The 22339-nt window shown below is 51.9% G+C and overlaps 1 protein-coding gene across 1 annotated transcript in view; it reads right to left on the reverse strand.

Annotated features, from left to right (window-relative positions):
- Positions 1 to 21416, reverse strand: part of DSCAML1 (DS cell adhesion molecule like 1) — a 96703-nt gene extending 75287 nt beyond the window's left edge. The window contains exons 1-6 of the mRNA XM_090267348.1: positions 21224 to 21416; positions 15459 to 15737; positions 13060 to 13335; positions 11465 to 11761; positions 9510 to 9782; positions 225 to 503 (exon numbers count right to left, since the gene is read on the reverse strand). Of these exons, the coding sequence (XP_090123474.1) occupies positions 225 to 503; positions 9510 to 9782; positions 11465 to 11761; positions 13060 to 13335; positions 15459 to 15737; positions 21224 to 21416 (1597 nt within the window). The remainder of the gene's footprint in view (positions 1 to 224; positions 504 to 9509; positions 9783 to 11464; positions 11762 to 13059; positions 13336 to 15458; positions 15738 to 21223) is intronic.
- Positions 21417 to 22339: the final 923 nt, after the last annotated feature.

The raw sequence follows: 22339 nt of genomic DNA on the forward strand, positions 1-22339 counted from the left end.
CCAATTCTGTTGTGCCAGGGACGACCTGAGCAAGTGTCTTTCACTCACTAGGCCTCAGTTTCCTGGTTTGGAAAGTAAGCAGTTTGAACCTTTTGATCTTTAAGGCAGGCGCCTGCCAGAGCCAACCTTCCATAGGCCTTTGATGCAAACCTGAAATCTAGAGACTTGCAGCCGCATACAGAGCTGGACTCTCCCCGCCCCACTACCCGCCTGCCTCCACTCACCACGCACAACGAGCTGGCGCTCCCGGCTTACGGTGGCCGCTGCGTTGCTGGCGATGCATGTATAGTTGCCGTTGTGCTTGAGGGAGACACTGGAGATCTGCAGGGAGCTCATGAACTCCTTGCTCTCGATAGTCACACCGGAGCCTGAGATGATCACCTGTCCGTCCTTCCTCCAGGTGATGCGAATGGGCATGTCCCCCGAGGATACCACGCAGGGGATATAGAGCAGCTGGCCAATGGAGGCAGGTGGGAACTCAAAGGGCTGGATCAGAGGGGGCACTGGGAAGGCAAGGGGGATGCTGCTGTCAGGCCCCCCATTCAGCCCAGCCTGGCCAGCAGCACTGCCTCAACTGCCTCACCCTTGGGCTGTGAACAGAGTACCCCCAGAGCACAGATGCTTTGTTTTCTTGTATATGCAGAATCTCTTGGGGTGCCCTACCATTGTCCTCTGTCTCCCATAACTGCCAACCCCCACCCCCGCCAGGCCTGGACCCTCAGTTTCTGTTCAAGGCCTTGGTTGGCCTGCATTAATCCCGACCTTCAGACTTGTCCTGGAACTTGAATGGTGATGCTGCATGTGCTTCTTGACTTTCATCTGACTGCTTAGCTTTCATCCCAATTTCCCTGCCATTCCTTAGAACCCCTGTGCCAACTGTCTGCATCCAGAGATATAGCTCATAGCTCTCTGGGGACCTGGAGCTGATAGAGGTGATATGCCCACATGACAAGAAAGGAAGGCCAGCGCTGAGACTCTGCCCTGTACATACCCGGTAGCTGCTGGTCTGAAACCAGTGTGCTGTGCTCTGCCCTTCTCCTGCTCCTGCAGAGGTCCCACTGTCCACCCAGCCCTTTCATTGTCCTCAAGTACTGGGACAGACAGGTGGAAGCTTCCAGCACTAGATGTGTCATCTCACTGAATCCTCCCACCAATAATGTGCTGTGAGCTTAACTGTCTCCACTCTATAGATGAGAAAACTGAGGTTCAGAGCAGAGAAGTCATTTGTCCTAGGTCACCCTGCTCATAAGAAGTGACTGTGATCTGTCTGTTTTCCAAGTCCAAGCTCTCTCCCGTGTGCTGCCTGCTTGCCTCTCTGAGAGTCCCAAACATGCCCAGAGCACACATCCTTTTGTTCTATAAGCGAGCTCCTCTCGGATGGCAGGAAAGAGCAGAGGTGCTCTGGTGTTTGCGAGACCGCCAGTTGGTTCAGCTCATCTGGCTAAGCATCATCCACACAGCCTCCCGCCTCCCAGAGATCAGGCATACCCTCCCCTCCCCCCATTGCCCACATCTCAGCCCCTGATGGGCCTGTCTGGAGCCTGAGCTGCTGTGGGAGGGATCCTCCTTTTTCAGCTCTGGCTGGAGTGTCAGCTATCATCTTTATGATAAGTCAATTGGGCTGCAACAACTTCGCCAGCAAGTGTTGGGAGAAGAGAAGGAGACAATTAGCTTAACAGGGACGAGCACCCAGTAGATGAGATCTCCTTTCTGCCATCAAATAATTAAATTACAGGGCTGTCCCGGGTCCTCTGGCCTTCCCCTGGGGGTCAGTCCCACCTTCCCTGGGAATCCTGCTACTCTCTACCTTAGGCCCTCCTCCAGTGGCTACAGGGGGGCAAGCCCTGAGGGGAAAATGAGGCGTGGCTTCCTGTGCACACCCTCCCGTTGCCCCTGGGGAGTGGTCGGGTGTGGACTCCGAACACCATTGGCAGCCCTTTGAGTGCCCGAGAAAGGTCCTGATCGAGGGCTCTAGGTCCAGAGGAAGTGACATTTAGGAGGGATATTGTCTCCACAACTTATGGGACAAGAGTTCTACCCCTCAGCAGAGCCCTTGCTGACCTTTCCAATGACATCTCCCACCTTACCCTTCACTCCAGCCACAGGGCCCATCAGTGGCTCACAGTCCAAAGTCTCAGTCCCTGCGGTGGGGTGCCTGGGTAAACACAGCTGGGTGTTTGTCCTTTTGCTTTCCCACCATGTGTGCTCCTAGCCCAAGGACTGGCTTTTGACCCATCTCATTCCAGATCCATCTGAGCCCAAATATAGGTCCTAAGTCCATCCAGGTTTTCTGAGACTCTGGTCACTTTCTGGATCTCTCCATCCCAATCTGGCTGCCTCTGCTCTCTGGGTTGAGGCCTCCTAGTCTTCTGAGTGGTTTTCTGGGTCTTGGACATCCAGACAGGTTTTTCTGGAACCCTGACTCTAGTAATGGCCAAATGTCTCTTGCTGAGGCTTTCCAGAAATTCCTCTGTTGGGCTCTGCTGATCCACCCCCATCCCCACAGTTTTTGGTGCCTAGATAAAATCTAGGCCTCTGTCCTCCCTAGACTTTCAGTGGAATTATTGCAGAAACCCAGATCTGCTACCCAGTTTGTTTCCTGGGGTCCAGAAGAACCAGTTTTGGTCCAGTCCTTCCAGCAAAGGTCCAAAGCTAGAGCCCCGCAGGTCTCCTGGGAAACCCTTCATCACCCTTTCAGACCCTGCTCCAATGCCACCTCTCCTGTGAAGCCTGGGCCTGTCCTGCATTGTCCTGCAGCACTTGGTCCACACCTTGATCATTGTGTGGCAGTTAGGTAGCTTTTGCATTACCACCACCATCCCTGGGAGTCTGGGAGCTCCTTTAGGACAGTAAGCAGGACTTCTTAACTGGGAAAATTATAAAAGCCCAATAAATGTTTGTCAAGTGAGTACAGTAAATTAAAGAACATAGGTCTGTAGATCATTTCCTGGGTTGATCTTAAATGTTTGCCTGTGAGGTGAGCAAGGGGTGGTGAGAGCACAGGATGGGAATTCAGCCAGAAAAAGAGAGGGGGTGCTATACTGTCCCTCAGGATGCTGTATTTATGATGGAATTTTGGAGCTGGGAGCTTCTCCCCTGCTTCTTCCTGGGTGTTGGGTCCTTGCTGTTCTAGTCCCAGAGCTGGCTCCTTTGATTTAAGAGTCCCATGGACAAGGGGAGAGTTACAGTCCTGAGGAGAGGCTGCAGAGGAAGTATGTGGGTAAAGCAAGGAGCTGGGAGGTTCTGCCCAGGAGTTGCCAAGTCCACTGTGTCGTCGGCAGCCGTCCGTCTCGAGAGACGATGGTGTAGCTTCTTAAGAGTCTATCTGCACCGCCGAGAATGGTTGTGCAGTCCGACTCGGGAGTGACACGGTATCTGTCTCCTCCCGTGTTGAATCGACATCTTGCGATGACGCTGGGGTGTCCTCTCCAGTGAAGCTGAAGCTACAGAGCCTGGGCAGGGTGATATGGAGGGTCTGCTGTTGCCCATGCAGCAGACCCCCCCTCTCTTCGCAGCTGAAGGGTCCAAGGGAAAGACAGAGTCAATACAGCTTGGCTTCAGGTGTGCCGCAGGAGTTGCCGGTGTTGACTACAACGTCAAACCGCCTTAGGGACTCCGGCTCCGGATTTTCTGTCGGGGTTTACTCCCTTAGCGTTTCCCCTGAAGAGGTATGCCGCAAGGCAGCGGAGGTTTTTTGGAGTCAGAGTTTTCCTTCTCTGATGTGCCCTGACTGGAAGATCGAACCAGCGACACTTAGCTCGCAGGCCGACGCTCAATCCACTGAGCCAAACCAGCCAGGGGGAAGACTGAGCTAAGAGGCAAAGGGCAACTAGGGCCCGTCATCATTCCCTTCTGGTTTTCAAGTATGTATACCTTGGTAGCCATTTGACAGACCACTGAAGGACAGTTGCCAACATCCATCCAGGGAGATTAGACATTCACCTGAGCTGGCCAGCGTTCTCTAGGCCCTAGAGCTCTCTACTGACTTGTGGCTGGGCGGGGCAGAGGGAAGAGGCAGAGGAACAGACAACTCAGAGTTTCGAGGCAAGCTCCCGGCTTCCCTCCACCTTCCACCCCTGCTATGGGTTGATGGGCCGGTGAGATGCTGTGGGTGATGTGTCCCCTTAGGAGCCCTTTGGTGGGAGTGCTGAAGGCCAGAGCTGCCCACAGAATTCCTCGGCTCTAGGATATCTTTCTGATAACCCTATAACTGTGGGGACAAATCCTGGAGAGAGAAGAAAGCACAGGGATCCTGGCTCCTTTGCTGGTTCACTGAGTACTAGGAGGAGCGCTGAGTGGGAGGACCCAGAAGCAGGTCTGAGACGTGCACACTGGCAGCTGACCGGATGTGGGGTTGCTTTCTGACCTGTGAGTCAGCAGTACCTTCCCTGGTGCTCAGAGGTGGGCTCAGGGTAACTGAATGCGTGTGTGTTCACGCCCACCCCAGGAAAAGCATCTTCAGCAGCTGGGGGCTCTGCCACCTCCATTGTGATGATGACCAGGGATCTCTTCAGTGCTGATTGCAGCCCGCAAGGGTTCCCCTCCCACCCTCAGTCCCAGCATTTCCACAGCATGCAGCCCGAATGTAGGGGTCCGAACGCCATGCCACCTGGGGACTTCTCTCCAGAAGCCCTGCTCTGGCTACACTCACCTTGGCAAGAGGGTAGCCCAGTCGGCCCTGAGGGAGGCAGGGTTAGAACAAGGGGCTGGAATGGTGACGCGGCCGAGAGGAGACAGTGGTTGAGGCAGCCCATGGGGTGTCCGGCCACCATAAAGACTTTATGGCCACTTGTTTGGGATTGTTGCACATGCTGACCACCAACCCAGCCCATAAACACTTTACGGTGCCTTTCATCTCTCTGTGAGACCGGGCCTTTTTATTTACTGCATGTGTTCGGCAGGGAAAGGGCACTGTGGGAAGTGGGGCTTCTCTGCCTCTGCAGCGTGGAGATGAGGAAGGAGCCATGCCTGGGACCAGGACACCTGGGTTCCCGTCTTCGCTGTCTCTGCAGGTGAATGTGGCCAAGGGGCCTCCCTTGCCCCCCCTGCCTCTGCCATGGATCCTCAGCTTCCTCGTCTGCTCTGAGGCTGACTTTCCAGTTGTAACAAGTCTAGTATTTTAGGAGTAACAATTTCAGTTTTCGTTCCGCATGCTTTCCTCAGGAAGGCCTACCCTGACCACCCTATTTAAAATTGCAAACCATTCTCTCCACCCCTTGGCACTCATTCCCACTCCCCGTTTGACAGACGACACCTTTTTTGTACGTTACATCCTATCCATTTCCCCAGCAGAATGGGAGCTCCTTGAGGGCAGGGATTTTTTCTGTCTTGAGCACCACTGTATTCACAGCACAGGGTCTGGTAGTGGGTGCTCACCAAGTGTCACTGAATGGATAAGTGGGTGCTGCTGCTTCACCATGGCCACCATCATCGTCTTAGACCTTGTCTGTCCCATAAGGAGGATGCTTGCCCCTATCTATGTTCCTGCTGAGGAATAGGGCTGTTGGCAGCAGCTTCCTTGGGGTCCCTTCCCCAGTACAATTGGGCAATCTATCCCCTGTAGAACCTGCTGTGCTACTTTCCTGTGGGTTCTGGGGGCTTCCTTCCAAATCTCCACCTCAGCCAACAGCAGACATTTGGCCAGGTGGCTGGCTATCTCTTAAGCCCTATGATCACAGAAACCCATTTACTAGGGTGGAAGTGGAGCTCCTCCAAAGGCTCCAAGCACCTGGCAGGGATTGGTTTGAGCAATGAGGGAAGAATAAGTTTGGGGGAGGGTGCAAGTATGGGTATTGGGAATGAGTGTGTGTGTGTGTGTGTGTGTGTGTGTGTGTGTGTGGTAGTCTGTGCGTGAATGTGAGTGTGCTCCTCTTCCATTTGCTCCATAGGGACTTGGCACTCTCTCCTGGTCCTGGACTTGCTGAGCATGGGCAGAAAGTATCTCATGCCCTTGTTTTGGCTCCAGAGGCTCCAAGAGACTCACACGTGGGGAGAGAGATGGACAAGGACAAGAAACACCAATGGCAGCCCTGCTTCCTTAGTTAATTAAACATTCAGCCTGTGTGTCCAGAGATGTTTTTATGCTACATCATTTTTCAGCTACGGGGGCCCTAAAAACACCAAATCTAGGTTGGATCCATGTGCCCTCCTCTTAGCAACCTGCCAAGGATACCTTAGGATGCCCAGAGACAAGCACTTGCCTTCCCTGCAGCTTGGCCAGTCAGTGTTACATGCACCAAAGCTCTGGCAGCCCTTGAAGCATCTTTGCCCTCTCTCCCCTCAATTCCTTTCACCTTGCTGGGCCATGGCTGGCTCACATGGGCAATATTTCATATGGCATCACCTGTAGCTGCCTTACAGAAGGATATGGACAAGGGAAATGTTTGTGTATATGTAACTGCCAGCATGTACAATGTACATGTATGAGCAAGTGTGGGTAGGTTAATATGTGTATATTTGTTGCATGTACATGCATATAATATGTACCAATGTGCAGTGCATTGTACTCATGCACACGCGTTTTTGCACGTGTGTGTGCATGAATGTGTATGCAAATTTGGTGTGTTGTGCTCTCAGCTCAGTTTTAAAAAACTCATCAGAAGACAAGCAGTCCCGGAAGGAATGGAGTCAGCAGTTGTCTTTCCAGCTCATGGAGCAGCATGGGTTTTTGCCCTGCCCCCCACCCACAGCCCTTGACCACACAGAGAGATGGTGGGGATCTTTCCAATTGGTCTCCAGCTTCTAGTGCCCTGCCCCTTGCCCCTTCTACACTCTAGGTCTCTGCTCTGATCCTCTGGGTGGGACTCATGTCCCAGCCAGGCAGTAGGAGTGGGGTCTAGAGTGTTGCCCTTGGTCTCATTCCTTCCTACCTCAGAGTGAGGGGCCTTTCCACACCCAGAGCACCTCCTCTGCCCTCCTCCTTGAGTAACTCTTGAACAGCACATCATCTAATCAGGCAGTGTGCTCATAATCAGCTCTGATAGGCTCTTTGCACAAGTGCATTTAATGAGGTGGGGAGAGGGAGTAGGGAAAAGAGGGGGAATGAGGAACCCGAGCTCCTCATACAAATGCTGCTTCTTGGTCTGGAGAGGACACAGGTGAAAACCCTGCTAGGGCTGAATTTTCAGACATGAAGGGTGGGGAAGAGGGAATGTGTGCACATGCGCTGGTACACTGTACACACACACATCCCTGCTTTATGAATGCCAAGTTTGTGCTGGGTGCTGGCGCATGGGGCTTTGCCCTCTTCACAGATACACACACACACACACACACCCTCTTCCTGACACACAAACACCCTCTTCCTGACACACACACACACACACCACCCCCTTTCTGGGCTGGGGAGGCACTCACTCAGCACAGCACAATCACAACAGATCCAGTGAATCGCTGAGATGGAATGCATCAGATTCAATTCATTAGGACTGATTGCTCCCTGATTGAGGATGAATAATTGATGAGCAGAAGCAGCTTTCAGGATGTTCTGCATACTCCAAGGCTCACTGGAGCCCTCTTTTTTGTTTTTTGTTTTTGCCAACAAACCAGCCACATGCTAACTGGTGCAGACAGTCTAAGGGAGTAGAGCAAAGGTTCAATGTGATGTTTACACCATCAACTCTCGGTGTCCTGCTTGTAATGGAAATGGATACATAGGCTCATGATGCCGGGAGGGGGGAGATTGGCTGTGCTGTATTCCAGAGCTACCAAACTGGGGATGTGGCCTGGGGATTGCAGGTTCCTGTCAGTACAAGGACCCTGGGCTGGACAGAGGCAGTAGGCTGAGGAAGTGGCTAGAATGGGCCTCAGCCTGGCTGGGGTGCAGCAGCTGGAAAGCAGGAAGGCAGATGCTGTACAGGACTCCTCTCTCCTCCCAAGGCCGGAGATGGCCATGGAGCCCCCAGTTCTCAGGGATCAATGTGAAGCTTCCCAGAAAGTCATCCAACCCAGACTGCTGTCTCAGTTTCAGTTCAAGAAACACCCACTGTCTAGACCTGTGACAGGTGCTGGGTGCACAAGGAGGCACGTGACACCGCTCCTGTGTGCCAGTGAGGGGTGAACAGGGTGACAAGGAGCAAAGAGAGATGTCCTGACCATGCCTTTCACTGCTACTGCTCAGTTTTGCCTGCTCTCCCCAGACATTTCCACCTGGATGTCGCAACATCACTATGTACTTGAAGGGGCCCAAACCAAAGACAGCATGTCTCCCCACTCGTCCTTCTCCCAGATGTTCCTCTTCTTGCCTACAAGACATTCATTCAAGCTTGCTTCAGGAGTTTGGGACCCTCTGGGGCCTTTCCCTGGTGCCAGGGACCTTTCTCGAACCCAGAACCCTCTGCGTTTTCTTCCTTCCTGTGGGCCCCAGGGTCCAGACTAGCTTTCTTCTGGTTTATGTTGTCCCAGCCTCTGCTCCTCACTGCTCTGGGCTGACACAGATGTCCAGATGTTCTCATGGACTCTCAGAGTTCTCATGGACCCTGTCTCCCTTCCTGACTCTTCTGGTGGTCCCAGGCTCTTTTCTCATTCCTGAGCTGGAGTGTGCTTCCTTCCAGCCAGTCTTTCCTGCCTCTGGGTCCTTCTGGGTTACACAGAAGCTGCCTGGCTTCCACTGACCTTGTCTCAGCCAGGCCTACAGGTCGCACCTCCCCGTCCTGCCCCAGAGTAACCAGGCCACCCTGCTTTTACCCATTGCCCAGATAGTCTCCAGGCCTGCCAGTCCCAAAGAGTGCATTTGGGAGGGAGCTTCATACACCTGCCCTAGAACCAAAGGCACAACCATCATTCACTTATGCATTCATTATTTGGTCATTTATATTCATTTAATCCACAGACACTTACTGTACCAGGCATGGTGCTAAGTGCTCCTGCACGGAACACAGACCTCACCCAGGGGAGCATGAAGGGCCTGGGAGAGAGGGAGGAGATTGTTAAGCAGCAGGAGGTGCTTTCCAGGCCTCAAGCAGCATTAGCAGTTGGAAGGTCCTTGCCATTCCTATCCAAACAGCCTGAGCGAGGCCACCTGTACCCAAGAAGGGAGCTAGGGTACCCAGTGTATGCCCCCACCACCCATCCTCCTGCTGCTTGCACTCTCCTGGCTCCTGCCCGCACTCTCCTGGCTCCTGCCCCTTACCTCCTCTTGTTGGTCTCTGGTGGGCCCCTCCTGAGTTCTCAGTGGCCCCATACTAACATCAGGGGACCTATATAGCCTGCCTCTCTGTCCTGGGTCTCTTTCTCTGGCTCCTCTTTGTGTGTGGCTGGCCCCTTAAGCCCCTGGGGTTAGTGCTGCCTTGTCCTGCAGCCTATGGAGTAAACCTGAATGTAGAGGTACTCAGAGCCTTCTTGTGGGCCCGCAGTCTTCCATCCTGCCCCCTTTCTCTCAAATCCATACTGAGGCCCTCTCTTCCTTGGCTTTCCACTCACTCAGGATGGCCTGCTACTGCCTAGCAACTGGCTGGAGAAGGGCCCACAGTCCTAGGTGACCAGCGCCACTAGTTCCAGGGGACGCCTACCTTTGACGGCCACATGGACGCTCTGGCTGATGGAGAGCTGGGGCTGAATGAGGACACTACACAGGTACTCCCCCTCATCCATGCCCTTCTGCACATCCGTCAGCTTGAGGGTCCCGTTCTCGAACACCACCTGGCGATGGTTGTCAGGCAGCAGCAGGGCGTCCTTGTACCACTTGATGGAGTAGTAGGGGTAGCCGATGACCCTGCAGTTGATAAGGGTGTCTCGCCCAGCGACTGCTGTGATGTTCCTCATTGCCCGGATGCTGGGGGGGCCTGGGCAAGAGTCGGGAGGGAGGAGGAGAGGAGGGGCAAGTGGTGTGGTTAGCCAGGGACAGCCAGGCACTACCCTGTGATGCTCTTCTCAGTTGCTTGGCCTTTGAAACTAGCAGGGGATGGAAATTCAGCTGGGAGTTGGAGGGAGAAGAGGGCAGCCTTATTACAAGGCTAAAGGCAGAGGCTGGAACTGGGGGCACCTGTGGTGTCTACGGAACTCTCTGTTACTGGCTTCAAATAGTGACAAACAGACATGCGTTCCATTTGTGCCTAGGGCAAGCATCTATTCCCCTAAAGGGAAGGGGTACATGAGCAAGCTGAAGCCTCACCAAGCAGTGATGGGATTTGGGAGGGCAAGTCCTCATTTATGAGGAGATTAAGATTTTGGGGGTTAATGTGAAAATATGGAGATTTTGTTATTTTCATCTGCCATGCTCATGATAGGCTTGTACCAAAAAGCATTGTATAAAAATTAAATATTTAAAGCACAATAGGAAGTCTTCATTGGATGAACTGACAATTTTCTTTCAATAGGTAAATATGTTTTGTGGTTCCCTGTGAAGGGACTATATAAGGGGGGAGGGAATGTTGTCAGCTGGGTCATCTGGGCAGATTGTCATGTTGGATTGTAAAGGGGCTCAGAGGCCACCATGCAAGGCACTGCTGGAGGCCTTCAGGGTCCCCACCTAGGAGATGAGGAGCTGGACCAGGGATTCTCCCAGGACCCTATAGCTCTGCCCTTCTCCAGTTCAGAGAAGAGGGCAGGAGGTGGCCAAATGGAGGGCACATTTTTTATGTGGGGGGTTAGAGACCTGCCTGGCACAGGTGAATTTAGCATGAATTCCCTCTCCCTTTCCCTGCTCCATGGCAGCCACCAGCACCCCTGGTCCATTGCACCTCCTCTCTTCCCTTGGGTCAGGGGTCACTGGTAGGATCACAGGAGAACCAATCTGACCCCACTGGGCTGCAAAGAGCTTCAGAGAGACTGTTCTCATCACAGTGACTTGGAGAACTGAGACATGGAAGGATCACCTTGAGGACTCCTTCCCTTGGAGCTGCCTGTCTTAGGGTAATCCCACCCAACATGAGCCTTCATGGCTTGAGCCTTGTAGGGGGGTGAGGAGGAGGATGGAGGATTGAGAGAAGATTATGTTATGACTCCTGCTACTTATATCTCCTGGAGCATTTGGGGTGACTCAGTGGAAGTACACTGGGAACATAGCTTTGGTGGACACCCCTATCAAAGGCGAAGCCTCGCCCTGCTGCTCCTTTCTTGTCCTGTCCTTGCAAGGCCTTGGCTGGGCTGGTGAATAATAGTGGGGTCCTTTGTATACCTGAGGCCAGAGTGATTTAATGGAGGAGTGAGGAAGGGGGTCCTGTCAGATTGCAGGAAAGAAGGGGGTGGGAATGACAAGGCAGTGAACTATACCACACACACACACACACACACACACACACACACACACACACACGCACACGCGCGCGCACACACACACACACGCACACGAGTGGTTGATGGCACTGTGGAGGGCAGGGGAAAAAGGGGAGAAAGAGGAAAGAGACCTCTACTAAAACCAAAATGACAGTTAATAGTAAGTACCAATCACCACAAGAATAATGATAACCATAGAGATGGCAAAGGAACTCAAAGCCTATCCTGATATTTAAATGTAGACAGGCACCTCTTACGTTTATTCGCGCCTGATATTCAGCACCGCCCACCGAGTTCCGTGCGGTGCACCGGTACACGCCCCCGTCTCGGATCTGGGGGCCTGTGACGTTCATGTGGCTGATGGTGGTGCCATCGGACATGGTGTACTGGTTGGTGCGGTGGCTTCCATCCCGCATGATGGGCTCATCGTCCAGGGCCCAGGTGACAGTGGGGGGCGGGGCGCCCTTGGCTGCACACATCAGTGAGAACTGCTCCCCAGGATTGACCACCTTCTCACTGAAGGAGGAGATAATGCGGGGCGTGCCATCTGCAGGGAGTGAGGAGCCCCGTTCAGAGTCACCGAGCCACTGAGTGGCCATCCCACCAGGCCGCCCACCCCACATGGGGAAGAGGGGAAGCAGTGGTCATGATAATGTAAAGAACTTCCATGTACATCAATTCATGCACTGACCACAACACCTTGCCAGGTGTCAATTACTATTGCATATGAAGTAAGACTCCTGGGTTTGAATTCTCCTTCAACCACTTAATCTCTGCTGTCTTTAGGCAGGTTACTTAACCTCTTGAGTCTTTCCATCTCTTATCCACAGAGGATGGTGATAATGGAGATAATGAATATAAATTCCTTACACTGATGCTGTGAGGATTAAATAAATTAATGCATTAAAGATGCTTAGCACACGACTTTGTAAGTGCTTAATAAAATGTTGCTCCTCTCAATTTTTTCTCTTCAACTTCTTTCTCCTCCCTTTATGAAAAAAAGACAGAGGATCAGAGGTTAACTGTGTATGGAACTAGGACCTGACCAGGCTGGACCTGTGCAGTTCTGATTCCAGTTCTCATTCTGGCAGAAGTGGGGGGTGGGGGTGGGGTGGGAGGTGATGGTGCTATAGCAAAAAGCCCTAAGTTTGAGGCTTACAATGCAAGCTGCCCAGAGGTTGTGTGTGGTGGTGGTGGGTGGGTGGTCCGTGGCTGGGTCTTAGTCTTGGTTAACTGAGTAACCTTGCACAGGATGATTAACCCCAGTGCCCCAGCTTCCTCCATGGAACACTGTAACTGTTGACCCTGGCCATCCTTTCATACAGAATTGTTGTAAAGGATTCAAATAGGTATTAAGTAATTTAAAAATAAACATAAAAAAAGAAAGCAAGGCAAATATAACACGTACTCTACACCCCACCCACATTTCACACCAAAATGCTGACGATAATCCGGCATTCTACCAGTCTGCCAGCCCCTGCTCATTTCTGGGGAGGTCATTATCTAAAACACACAGAGAGCCTGGTGTCTGGCAGAGCCTGGGACTGCCCACTGGGTCACTGCACTGGCCCCTTGTCTGCCTTTTTCCCTGTGCCCTTCATTTTGGGGCACTCCTCCCACTCCACCCTCTGCCCTTCCTGCCAGCCCCATTTCCCATGTCCCTGCTCTGCACTGGCCTTGGGTGAGTAACCACAACCTCACTTTCCTCAACTGCAAAGTAGGTAACATTTAAAAAAGTATTTTGGGAGGATTAAATAAGACAGGCATCTGCCTAGTGTGTAGAAGGATAAGAGGGGGAATCAGGCAAGGCACGCCTTTGGAAGTCCTGAAACCACCCCAACTCACCCTCAAGCACAATGATGGCGAAGTCCTGGGCGGTCTGGGCCTTGCGGGTGGCGAAGCACTGGTAGGCCCCGGAGTGGCTCTTCTGGGCCGAGGTGATGAGCAGGGTCTCGTTGCTGAGCCCGCGGATGGAGACAGCCTCGTCGGGCAGCACCAGCTCGGTGTTGCGGTACCAGCGGATGGTGAACTCGGGGGAACCCATCAGGGTGCAGGAGAGGATGACCGTGCTGCCAATGCCGGTCTTCAGCTTCTTTGGTGTCAGGGTCACATGAAGGGGGTCTGGGCCAGGCCGGGGCGAGATGAGGGCAAACAAGGAGAAAAAGAAAAGAAAAGGGGCTTAGCGTGGCTGGAGATGTGCTATGATCATAAAAGGCCCTGGGAGTCAGGAGGCCCTAGCTCTGTTTCCAGACTACTTGGTGGATTGGCCGGGGGTTGGGTGGTGGGGCTGAGACTGGTGATTTCCTCTCTCTAAGCCTCAGTTTATTCATCCGTTAGATGGCAGGGTCAGGCCAAGAGATATCTCTGCACTTCTTGTTCTGATGGTCTGTGCTTTCTTGATGGGTGTCTCTTTGCTCGGGTGGGGCTGTGAAGCGGGAAGGAGCTTGAATAGCTCATCATCCTTCCTGTCACCAACCCCAGACACCAGAAAGGCCCCCTTGGCCCAACCACTCATCGCTCATACCCACACAGATAACCAGTCACTGTCTTCGGCTGGTCTGACTTTTGCTCTCCACCCCCACCACACTGCCCTGCTGCAGACCTCCGCTCCCGGCCTGAGCCCAGGCAGTGTTCTCTTCTCTCTGCACCCCTCCCGCTGTCCTCCAGGTTGCACCCAGCCACCACCCTGATCAGAACTCCGCGGCACCCAGCAACTCAGCGTGGCATTCAAGGGGACCTGTCATCTCTTCTCAGGAACACAGTCCCTACAGCAGCAACCTGTCTACACCTTAGGCTATTTCCTGCCCAGGGCCTCTGCCTGGAGTCTTCTTTACCCCTTTTATCTGATCCCTACTCATCCTCCATAATTAGCTGAGGTGTCTTCTCTTCCAGGTAGCCTTCCTGGACACCACTCCCTTCTCAGGCTGGGTTAAGGATCCCTCTTCCGGGCCTCCCTGGGTGTAACTAACATCAGGATAAGCACATGGTCTTTAATTACCTCTATATCTGTCTTTCCCTCTAGACTGTGAGCCACTTGAGAGCAGGGCGGTATCTCATATCGTTACATCCCTACCACTCACCTGAGCCAAGTTTATTGACTGCCTCACTGGCTGCCTGGTTCCCAGCCCCAAGTTGGCCTCTCTCCCCCGATCTCCATGGACTTGGGGTTCTAGAAGGGAGGCTGAGGCCTGCAGGAGCCTGAGGACCCCCAAAATAAGGCAGCCTACAGGAGATGGGGGGCCACAGACCTGTCTGGGTGGGTGTAAGCAGAGCTCATGCTCAGCTCTCCCTACTTGCTCCCAGAGCCTCTGTCTGCAGCTTAGGAATTGTCCCAGCCAGGGCTCCAGGGCTCTGCCAGCCCACTGCTCTGTCCTCACTGCTCCTGCTCAGGCTTGGTGGCTTGGTGGGCAGGAAGCTTGGTAGCACAATTGGATGGGGGGGAGAATGGAAAGCACTGCTTTCTTCTCCATGAACCTGGCAGAGAGGGGATATCACGGAAGATGGAAGACAAGAGAGAAGCCATGTCACTTCCCTTTGAACCTGGTTGTCCAGTCCAGCCCAGGGGTGGGGAGGGTGGGAGCTGAGAATCAGAGGAGAATATTCTGTACTCAGGCACACAGGGCCAGAGGGTGTGTACGCCACTGTGGCAGTTACTTATTGTATGTCTGTCATGTGCTAGGATGTGAGCATGTTACAGCAGAGGAATGTGTGTGTCTGTGTGTGGGCACTGTATACATGTGGACAACTTGGTTATTTATACCCAGAGTCTGATCAGATTGATCTGGACACCTATCGATTATTGCTAAATATTCTGAATATCACCTCTGATGGGACACATGCGCTTTCTCTAATGGATTAACATCAGCATTGTTTCCTTTAGTACAGATACTCTCTCCTCCCAACAAACCAAGGAAACCTGCAAGCTTTCCACCATCACCCTCATGGTCCCACCTGACCCTTGTGACCTCTGGGAGGCAGGAAGACTGGGATCATTATCCCATTTTACAGAAAAGGGCACAGAGGTGATGATCATGGTTATGTGACTCCCCTGGAGTCAGTTACTATCTGGTAACTCTGGAACCAAAAGTCAGGTCTTCTGATTTCAACCCAGGATACCAAACTGCCTTTACCAACCAGGAGATGATTCCTGGTGCAGCTGCCCCCATGCCCCTCCCCATCATACTGAGGTGCTCTTGAAGATTACTCTCAAGGACGGGGCTGAAGGAGCAGCTTTCCCTACTCACCAATGACTGTGAGGGTGCCTGTGGCCTCTGCTGAGCCAAAGGTGTTGGTGACCTCACAAATATAGGTGCCACTGTCCTCGGCCCGCAGGTCACTGATGGTCAGCCCTGTGATGCGATTGGTCCAGCGGTTGTCGGCAGGGAGGGGCCTGCCGTCCTTGAGCCAGCGGATGGCAGGAATGGGGTAGCCGGAGGCTGTGCAGGGGAGCTCCACAGTGTGGCCGGCCCACACTTCCTGGGAGTGGAAACTGTCCAGGATGGTGGGGATCGACTCGGCAGGATCTGGAAGGCAGAGAGTGTCAGTGACCCTGGCCAGCCTGGGTTGGGTGAAGTGGGGGTGGGCGAGGAAGGGCAAGCACCCAGAGCAGCTAGAATTACAGACAGGCGAGCGGGAAAAGGAAGCAAGCACGGGGCGCAGGGGCGAGTGTGCACAAGCCCCTTTGCACACAGTCCCTGCCATCTGGCCCACACTCAGGAGCAGCTGTGACATGAGAATCATGACACCTTGAATTTGTAATTATTGGCACATCTTGGTCTGAGCCTCAGCCTGGTCTGTGGGTGCCCCTCAAGGATGGGGCCAGCTATCTGCCTGCCCTGCCCTGTCTCCTCCCACCAGCAACCTGGGCAGTCTAGGAGACAGCCAGGGCATTTCTGTCGGAGCCCAGAAGGATTTCGAAGTTAAGCCTTCTGCAAACCACCTTCACCACCACCACCAGTTATCCACTGTTCTGCTTTCCCCAACCAGGAGAGAGCAGTGACTGCAGGATCCGTGGCCCTACACTGCCCAAGACCAAGGCCCTGTGCAGGTCGGAGTCTGGGTGTGTTGGCCGTGCCACTTCTAAGTGCTGCTTGGGCTGCCGTCTCCATCTGGTTCTCGCCCTGAAAGGCCTTGCTGGCCTTTCTTCCTGTTGGGACTTCCCTCTATTGCAAAACCTACATGATAACAACCCACACTTCTCATCCTGAACTCCAAGGCCATCTATGATTAGTTCCAGCCAGGCCCTGGACTCCCTGTCGATACTGCCCCCCCGCCCCCCATCTCAGCAGACCCCACTGTGGCATGCATGTCACCACACCGCCCACCACCTGAAGGCCCAGCCAGCCCACTCTGCTTGGCCTACTCCTACTCATCTTTCACAAATCTGCTTAAATATCACCCCTTCTGGACAACTCTCCCAGGTCACTTTCACTGGACTCTCATAGTTTCCTTTTGCCTTAATTTTATTTTCAAACAACCTTTTCTTTTTAAATAAAATGTTTGAAAGTGTAATATATATATACATGGCAAAACTTCAGAAAGTATAGATGAGTATACAGTATAGTGAAAAGGGAGGTTCCCTCTCCCCAGAAGAAACCACTCTTGCCACCTTCCCCTGGCACTTGCCAACAGGAGTTAGCATCAGACCCTGCATCTGCTCCCTTGGAAGACTGTGAGCATCTGGCAGCAGTGCTGACCCATTGCTGTATCTGCCATGCCTGGCACAGAGCAGGGCTGGGCTGTGGAACCATCAACGTCCAAGGATAAATGGAGGCACTCAGGCATGGGGAGGGCCAGTGGACTGCTTCTCCCACACTGCAGAACTTCACAGGCTCATGGACTAGCAGAGCTTCCTTTGGGACCCTGGAGGGCACACATAGATGGAAACCCTGAGACCAGAGAGGTGCAGTGACCTGCCCAGAATCAGACTGCAGAGCCCAGATCAGAAACCAGGTCTCCCCTAAACCTGGTTCAGTATGTGGGATCAAGACGGAATTTCTAATGCTGAGTTTCACTCAACAGTGGCCGACCCCACTAGATCCCCCTTGACTGATGGGAAATTCTCTCTGTCCTCAGCTCATCTCTCTTGGACAGGGATTGAGCTAGAATTTCTCCTCTCTGAGAAAAAGACTTTCTAGAAGACTCTGTTCCTTTCCCACATTCCACTGCTCTTCAGAGTTAGCCCCTGCTGGGACTCAGGAGACCAAGGTGCCAGTCTGCCTGGGTCACAGATCCCTATGTGACCTTGGGTGAGTCTTATGATCTGCCAGGGTCTGTTTCCTCATCTGCATGTGAGGAGGAGGTGACAAGCCTGCCTCCAGATCTCATAAGGTTGTTGTAGGCAGCAATGGCAAAATATATGTCAGAGAGCTTGATGGGCACCAAATCACAATGCAGATGTGCTGGGCAATTACTACTTGGGGGCCTTCCCTCCCTCCCTGCCAGCTTCTGAGGGTCCTACCCCCCACCCCCTCACAACCCTGTGGGAATGGTTGGAATAAACAAACCCGGTGCCGGGAAGAATTACTCAAATGTGACACTTAATTGATGCAAAACACACAAATTCTGTGGCACACTGCGGAATTTACAAGCAGAGGGGCTGACAGGGCCGTGGAGGAAGGGGCGGGAGGTGTGTGTGGGGAATTAATCACTGAGTCTCAGGCGTGAAATTAAATTCTGAGGGAAAGAAACCTCTTTCATTACTCCAGAGCAGAAGTAAAATGCTGCGGCGTGCACCGCGACAGCCTGGGGGATCGGGCACTGCCAGGGCCAGTGCACGGCTGGGGAGACAGATGGCTGGGCCCTGAGAAACCTCCGGGGGTGATGGGACGGGGCTGGGGGCATCAAAGCACCCGCAGAGGCTGCCGGGACCTCCCCAGATGGCTGTATAGTGCTGCCTGGAAAGGACACCCCGAGACCCAGCTTCTGCATCTGACTCTGGACTCTGTGAACTGGGAAACCCTGTTCTAGTCTCGGCTTCTCTGGTGACTGATTCCCTCTTTTATAAATGCAGATGATAATGCCCAGTTCACAGAGTTAATGCACATGAAAGCACTTGGTGAACTGAAAAAAGCACCTAGATGCATGGAATAGTTATTATTAGGTTGTATGTTAGGGGATTCAGACTATTCTTGCAACTGCCTCCTCTACCCTGGAAAATACAAAAAAAAAAGAAAGCTACCCCCCCCACCCCCGCAACCCCAACACTTTGCAAATGTAGTAGGGATAATAATCAGCAACAATAGAACAAAGATACCTACACCAATGAAAGCAGCAGCTACTCTCTACTTCATGCTGCTCCCTGTGTCAGTCACCCTGCTAAGCTTTTTGCATCCGAGACCCTATTTAATTTTCACAGCAACCTGCAGGGTATATTTTGTCACTCCCATTTTACAGAAGAGGAAGCTAGGTTTGGAGACATTATTGATTTTGTACCAGGCTGCACAGCTTGTGAGTGGTAAGGCTAAGATAAGACTGAACCTGTGGCCTGATTCATTTCATTATTTCCCTCCTCCTTCCCTCCCTCTTTAGCAAACACTTCCTGAGGACTGAAGAAACCTCAGATGTGGCTTCAGCCTTTGTCACATGACCCCCTGCAGCTCTCTGCCACACGCCTTATTCTCACCTGTTCCTCTGGCCTTTGGGCCTGGGGAGAGGGAGGGTCGGCCATCCATTGGGGATGTGCCAGGCTCAGACACCCTTAGCCCCCAGGAGTTCAAGGGGTGGGGATGGGGGACTCTGGCCACTAAAGAGTGAAACTTCTCAGCTGAAAGCAACCCTCAGCTCTGGAAATGGATCTGAAATGTTGGGTAAGGGGCCAGTGGGGCTAAAGGCTGAGTCCTGACATGCACCCCCCACCCCAATTCCCTCTGCACCGCCTCACTCCAGTATCACCTGCAGTTTTGCCAAGACAAGAAGCTTGCAGGTTGCCTTGTCATGTCACATCACATCACACCACAGCACACCAGGGCCCACGTCACTCGGTGGGGCCCTTCCCCGTGGTGCCCTCGGTCTGTCCCCTTCCTTCAGGCCCATTTCTCCCTGAGACCGCCTTCACTCTTTGGTCTCTGTCTGTGTCTCTCTGGGCCTGGGCCCCTGCTGCTTTCTCTCTGGGTGCCTTCTGGCCCTTATTTCTGTTTCCCTATTTCGGTTTTATATCTGAGTCTCCAGGAGCCACTTCTCATTCTTTGCCTCTCTTCTCACAGCTGGTAGGCAGAAAAGAGCAGAAGGAGATGGGTTGGCATAGCCTCCAGTGTAAAGAGTGTCATTTTTTTAGGGACTTCTGCCTATTTGCCCCACAAAGTAGAGGAGAAATCAGTAGGATGGAAGGGCTAAACATTTGTGCAGGAGAAAGGAGCAGGCTGCAGGAGGTGGAGCTTCTGTGCCTTTCCCACATTGTATGAGCAGCATGCAAATGAGAGCAAAGCCCTAAACAAATAAGTCTCTATAATTTGGAATGAACCACTCTGACACATTTAGGAACTGAGTGACAGATTCCAAAGTCTAGCCACAAAGGTGGAGCTGCAGAGTACAGCCCCATTTCCTCACCCTATGACAACAGATTCCCTTGGCATCGCTTAATCCCATAAATAGTTACTTAGCACCTACTGTGTGCCAGGCATAGGCCTAGGCCTAGCTGAAGACACTAGGAGGAATCAGAGAGCCTGATCCCTGCCCTCCTGGCTCCTGCTCTCTCGGTCTCACCTACAAATGAATTAGGCCAATGAGATGTGAGCCTGGAAAGAGTCACCTGCTGGTCAGGGTAGTCCTCACCAAACCACACAAGGTCAGAGGCACACAGAATCAGAGCAGTACCTAGTCCCACTCCTTTTCCAGAGGCCCAGAGAGGTTGCATGATTTGGTGGCTCTAGCCTCCAAAACTAGGGGTTCTATCAGTTCATCCTCCTTCCAAAAGCCACTTCCAATTCCATCTCTTCAAGAGCAGAAATTTTCAAACTGCAGGCCACAAACTCTTAGGAAGTTGTGAAATCCATTTGGTGAGGCTGTGACCAGCATTTAGATAAATTGAAATGGGACAGAATAGAATAGAACAGAGTGCCCTGCAATGCACGTGGTAGGAAATACCAGTGTGCACTGCAGATGCTATGAGGAGAATGTCTCTGGTGGATTGCTGTCGGGAGAGTTTGAAAAGCATTATTCCAGAAAGCCTTCCTCGAGGAACCCCATGTGCCTGCTTTATTCTGTGACTAGGGCATGTGCACTCTGGGGTTGGCAGCTGGAGGACACTGGGGTCAGAGTGTGAATTCTGGGTGTGCCTCCCACTGCTTGGCTTCCTTAAAATCTGGCTTTGCTACCTGTAGAAACAGGAACAGCAGTGCACATCTCACAAGGCTATTGGGGTGCCTAACAGACAACCCATGAGTGAAATTTCTGGTGCACAGGGAGATTCAATAAATATTAGCTTCCCTTCCTCCTTAAGAAGCTATAATCGATCACTCCAGAATAAAAATCCTTTATTTAATATAGAAATATTGTTGTTTACAAATTATATTCTGCCTACTTTCAAATGCTGTGAAGTGGGCTATAACAAAAGATATAAATGTACTTATAAATAGATACTAAGTGTTAAAAATACTTAGAGACATAAGGAAGTTTAAAAATCTCCCTAATGCAACCTAATCTAATCTATTTTATTATGTTTGAGTATCAAATTTTATCTATGAGCTTCCTGGCAGCAAAGGCCAAAAAAAAAAAAGATAGGTTCCATAACTCTCTTCATTTGATAAATAATAACATAGTTCTTCAGGAGAGTTAGCAGTCCTCAGGTACAGATTCCTATACATAATTTACCTTTGGAGTCCTTTTATAAAGGGCATCCCAGTATAAACTGGACAAGGTTTGCTGCAGTGGTTCCTGTACCTGTCCTTTAACCTCCTTCTCAGAGACTCCCTGATCCATGGTGTGGACATGCCCCGTCCAAGGAGGGGGCTGGCTTCCTCGCTCCCTCCATCCCTTGCCCTGCTCCCCTCCCCACAGCCCTCTCACATACCTGTTACAGAGAGGCGGGCCCCATTGCTCTGCCGGGTCTCCCCACTGTACTTGTGCTTGGTGATGCAGCGGTAGGTGGACAGGGCGTCCTCCTTCTGCACGTCAGAGATGTACAGCCCGCCATGGTAAGTAATAAAAAACCTGTTTTCTGGAGACACAATCAGGACATAGTTTATTACTCCCTTTCTGGGCATACCACCAGAAGCAACTGGCCTTCTCCCAGGCTAGGACTATTGCTCAGGGAGAGGAAGTATGGGGAAAATAAGGGGGTGAAACTGGTGCAGCCTCAAAGGTAGGGTGGCATCTCCAATAGATGAGGATTTTCCATATGCAAACAAATAGAATTTACAGTAATTGTTCCTTTAAGTGTAAATATTTCAGGGATTTACAGAAAGACATTGGGTTTTAGAGTCAGATGAGATCTGGGCTCCAATCTGACTCTTCCTTCTATTAGCTGTGTGACCTTGAGAAAGTTACTTAACTTTTCTGAATCTTATCTGTACAATGAGGTGCAAATAATACTTCATACAGTGAATTAAGAACTTAAAAAAGTGTCTGGCAAGCATTAAGTGCTCACTTAGGGAACAGTAGTCTTCATTTGTCTTACCTCCTTGCAAGAATTTGCAAAATTCTTTCATATTCATTGTTTATTTGTTCTTACAACTATGTGTGGTGTCATCACCTCACATTTTCAGGTCACACAGCCAGTAAGGATTGGAACTCAAGCATTGAAAGGAACACAAGCCTCAATCCCTTTCTCACCATTTTAATCACTTATTCACTCAACAAACAATTATTGAGGCTAAGCTACACTAGGAACAGGGACACTAAGATACAGATACAAGATCACCATTCAGCAAACAGTTCTTGAACACCCATTCTGCCCAGGGCAAATGAACAGGCACAGCCTCTGACTTCTCCTGCCCTCTCTGCAGACTTTTATTGTCCAGACATGGCAGGGACGTTGGAAGGATATGCAGTAGTATGACTTTTTTGCTGATTTTGACATAAAACTCCACTCAGATATGGGGCAGATATTCTTGTCCAAGGTTCTAAGGCAAAACTTGAACTTGAGAGAGTCAGGGCTGATGGTAAAAGGGGAGCATTGGACTTCCAG

This window comes from Furipterus horrens, unplaced genomic scaffold (genome assembly GCF_987537825.1).
Source record: "Furipterus horrens unplaced genomic scaffold, mFurHor1.1.pri manual_scaffold_2, whole genome shotgun sequence".
Lineage (NCBI taxonomy): Eukaryota > Metazoa > Chordata > Mammalia > Chiroptera > Furipteridae > Furipterus > Furipterus horrens.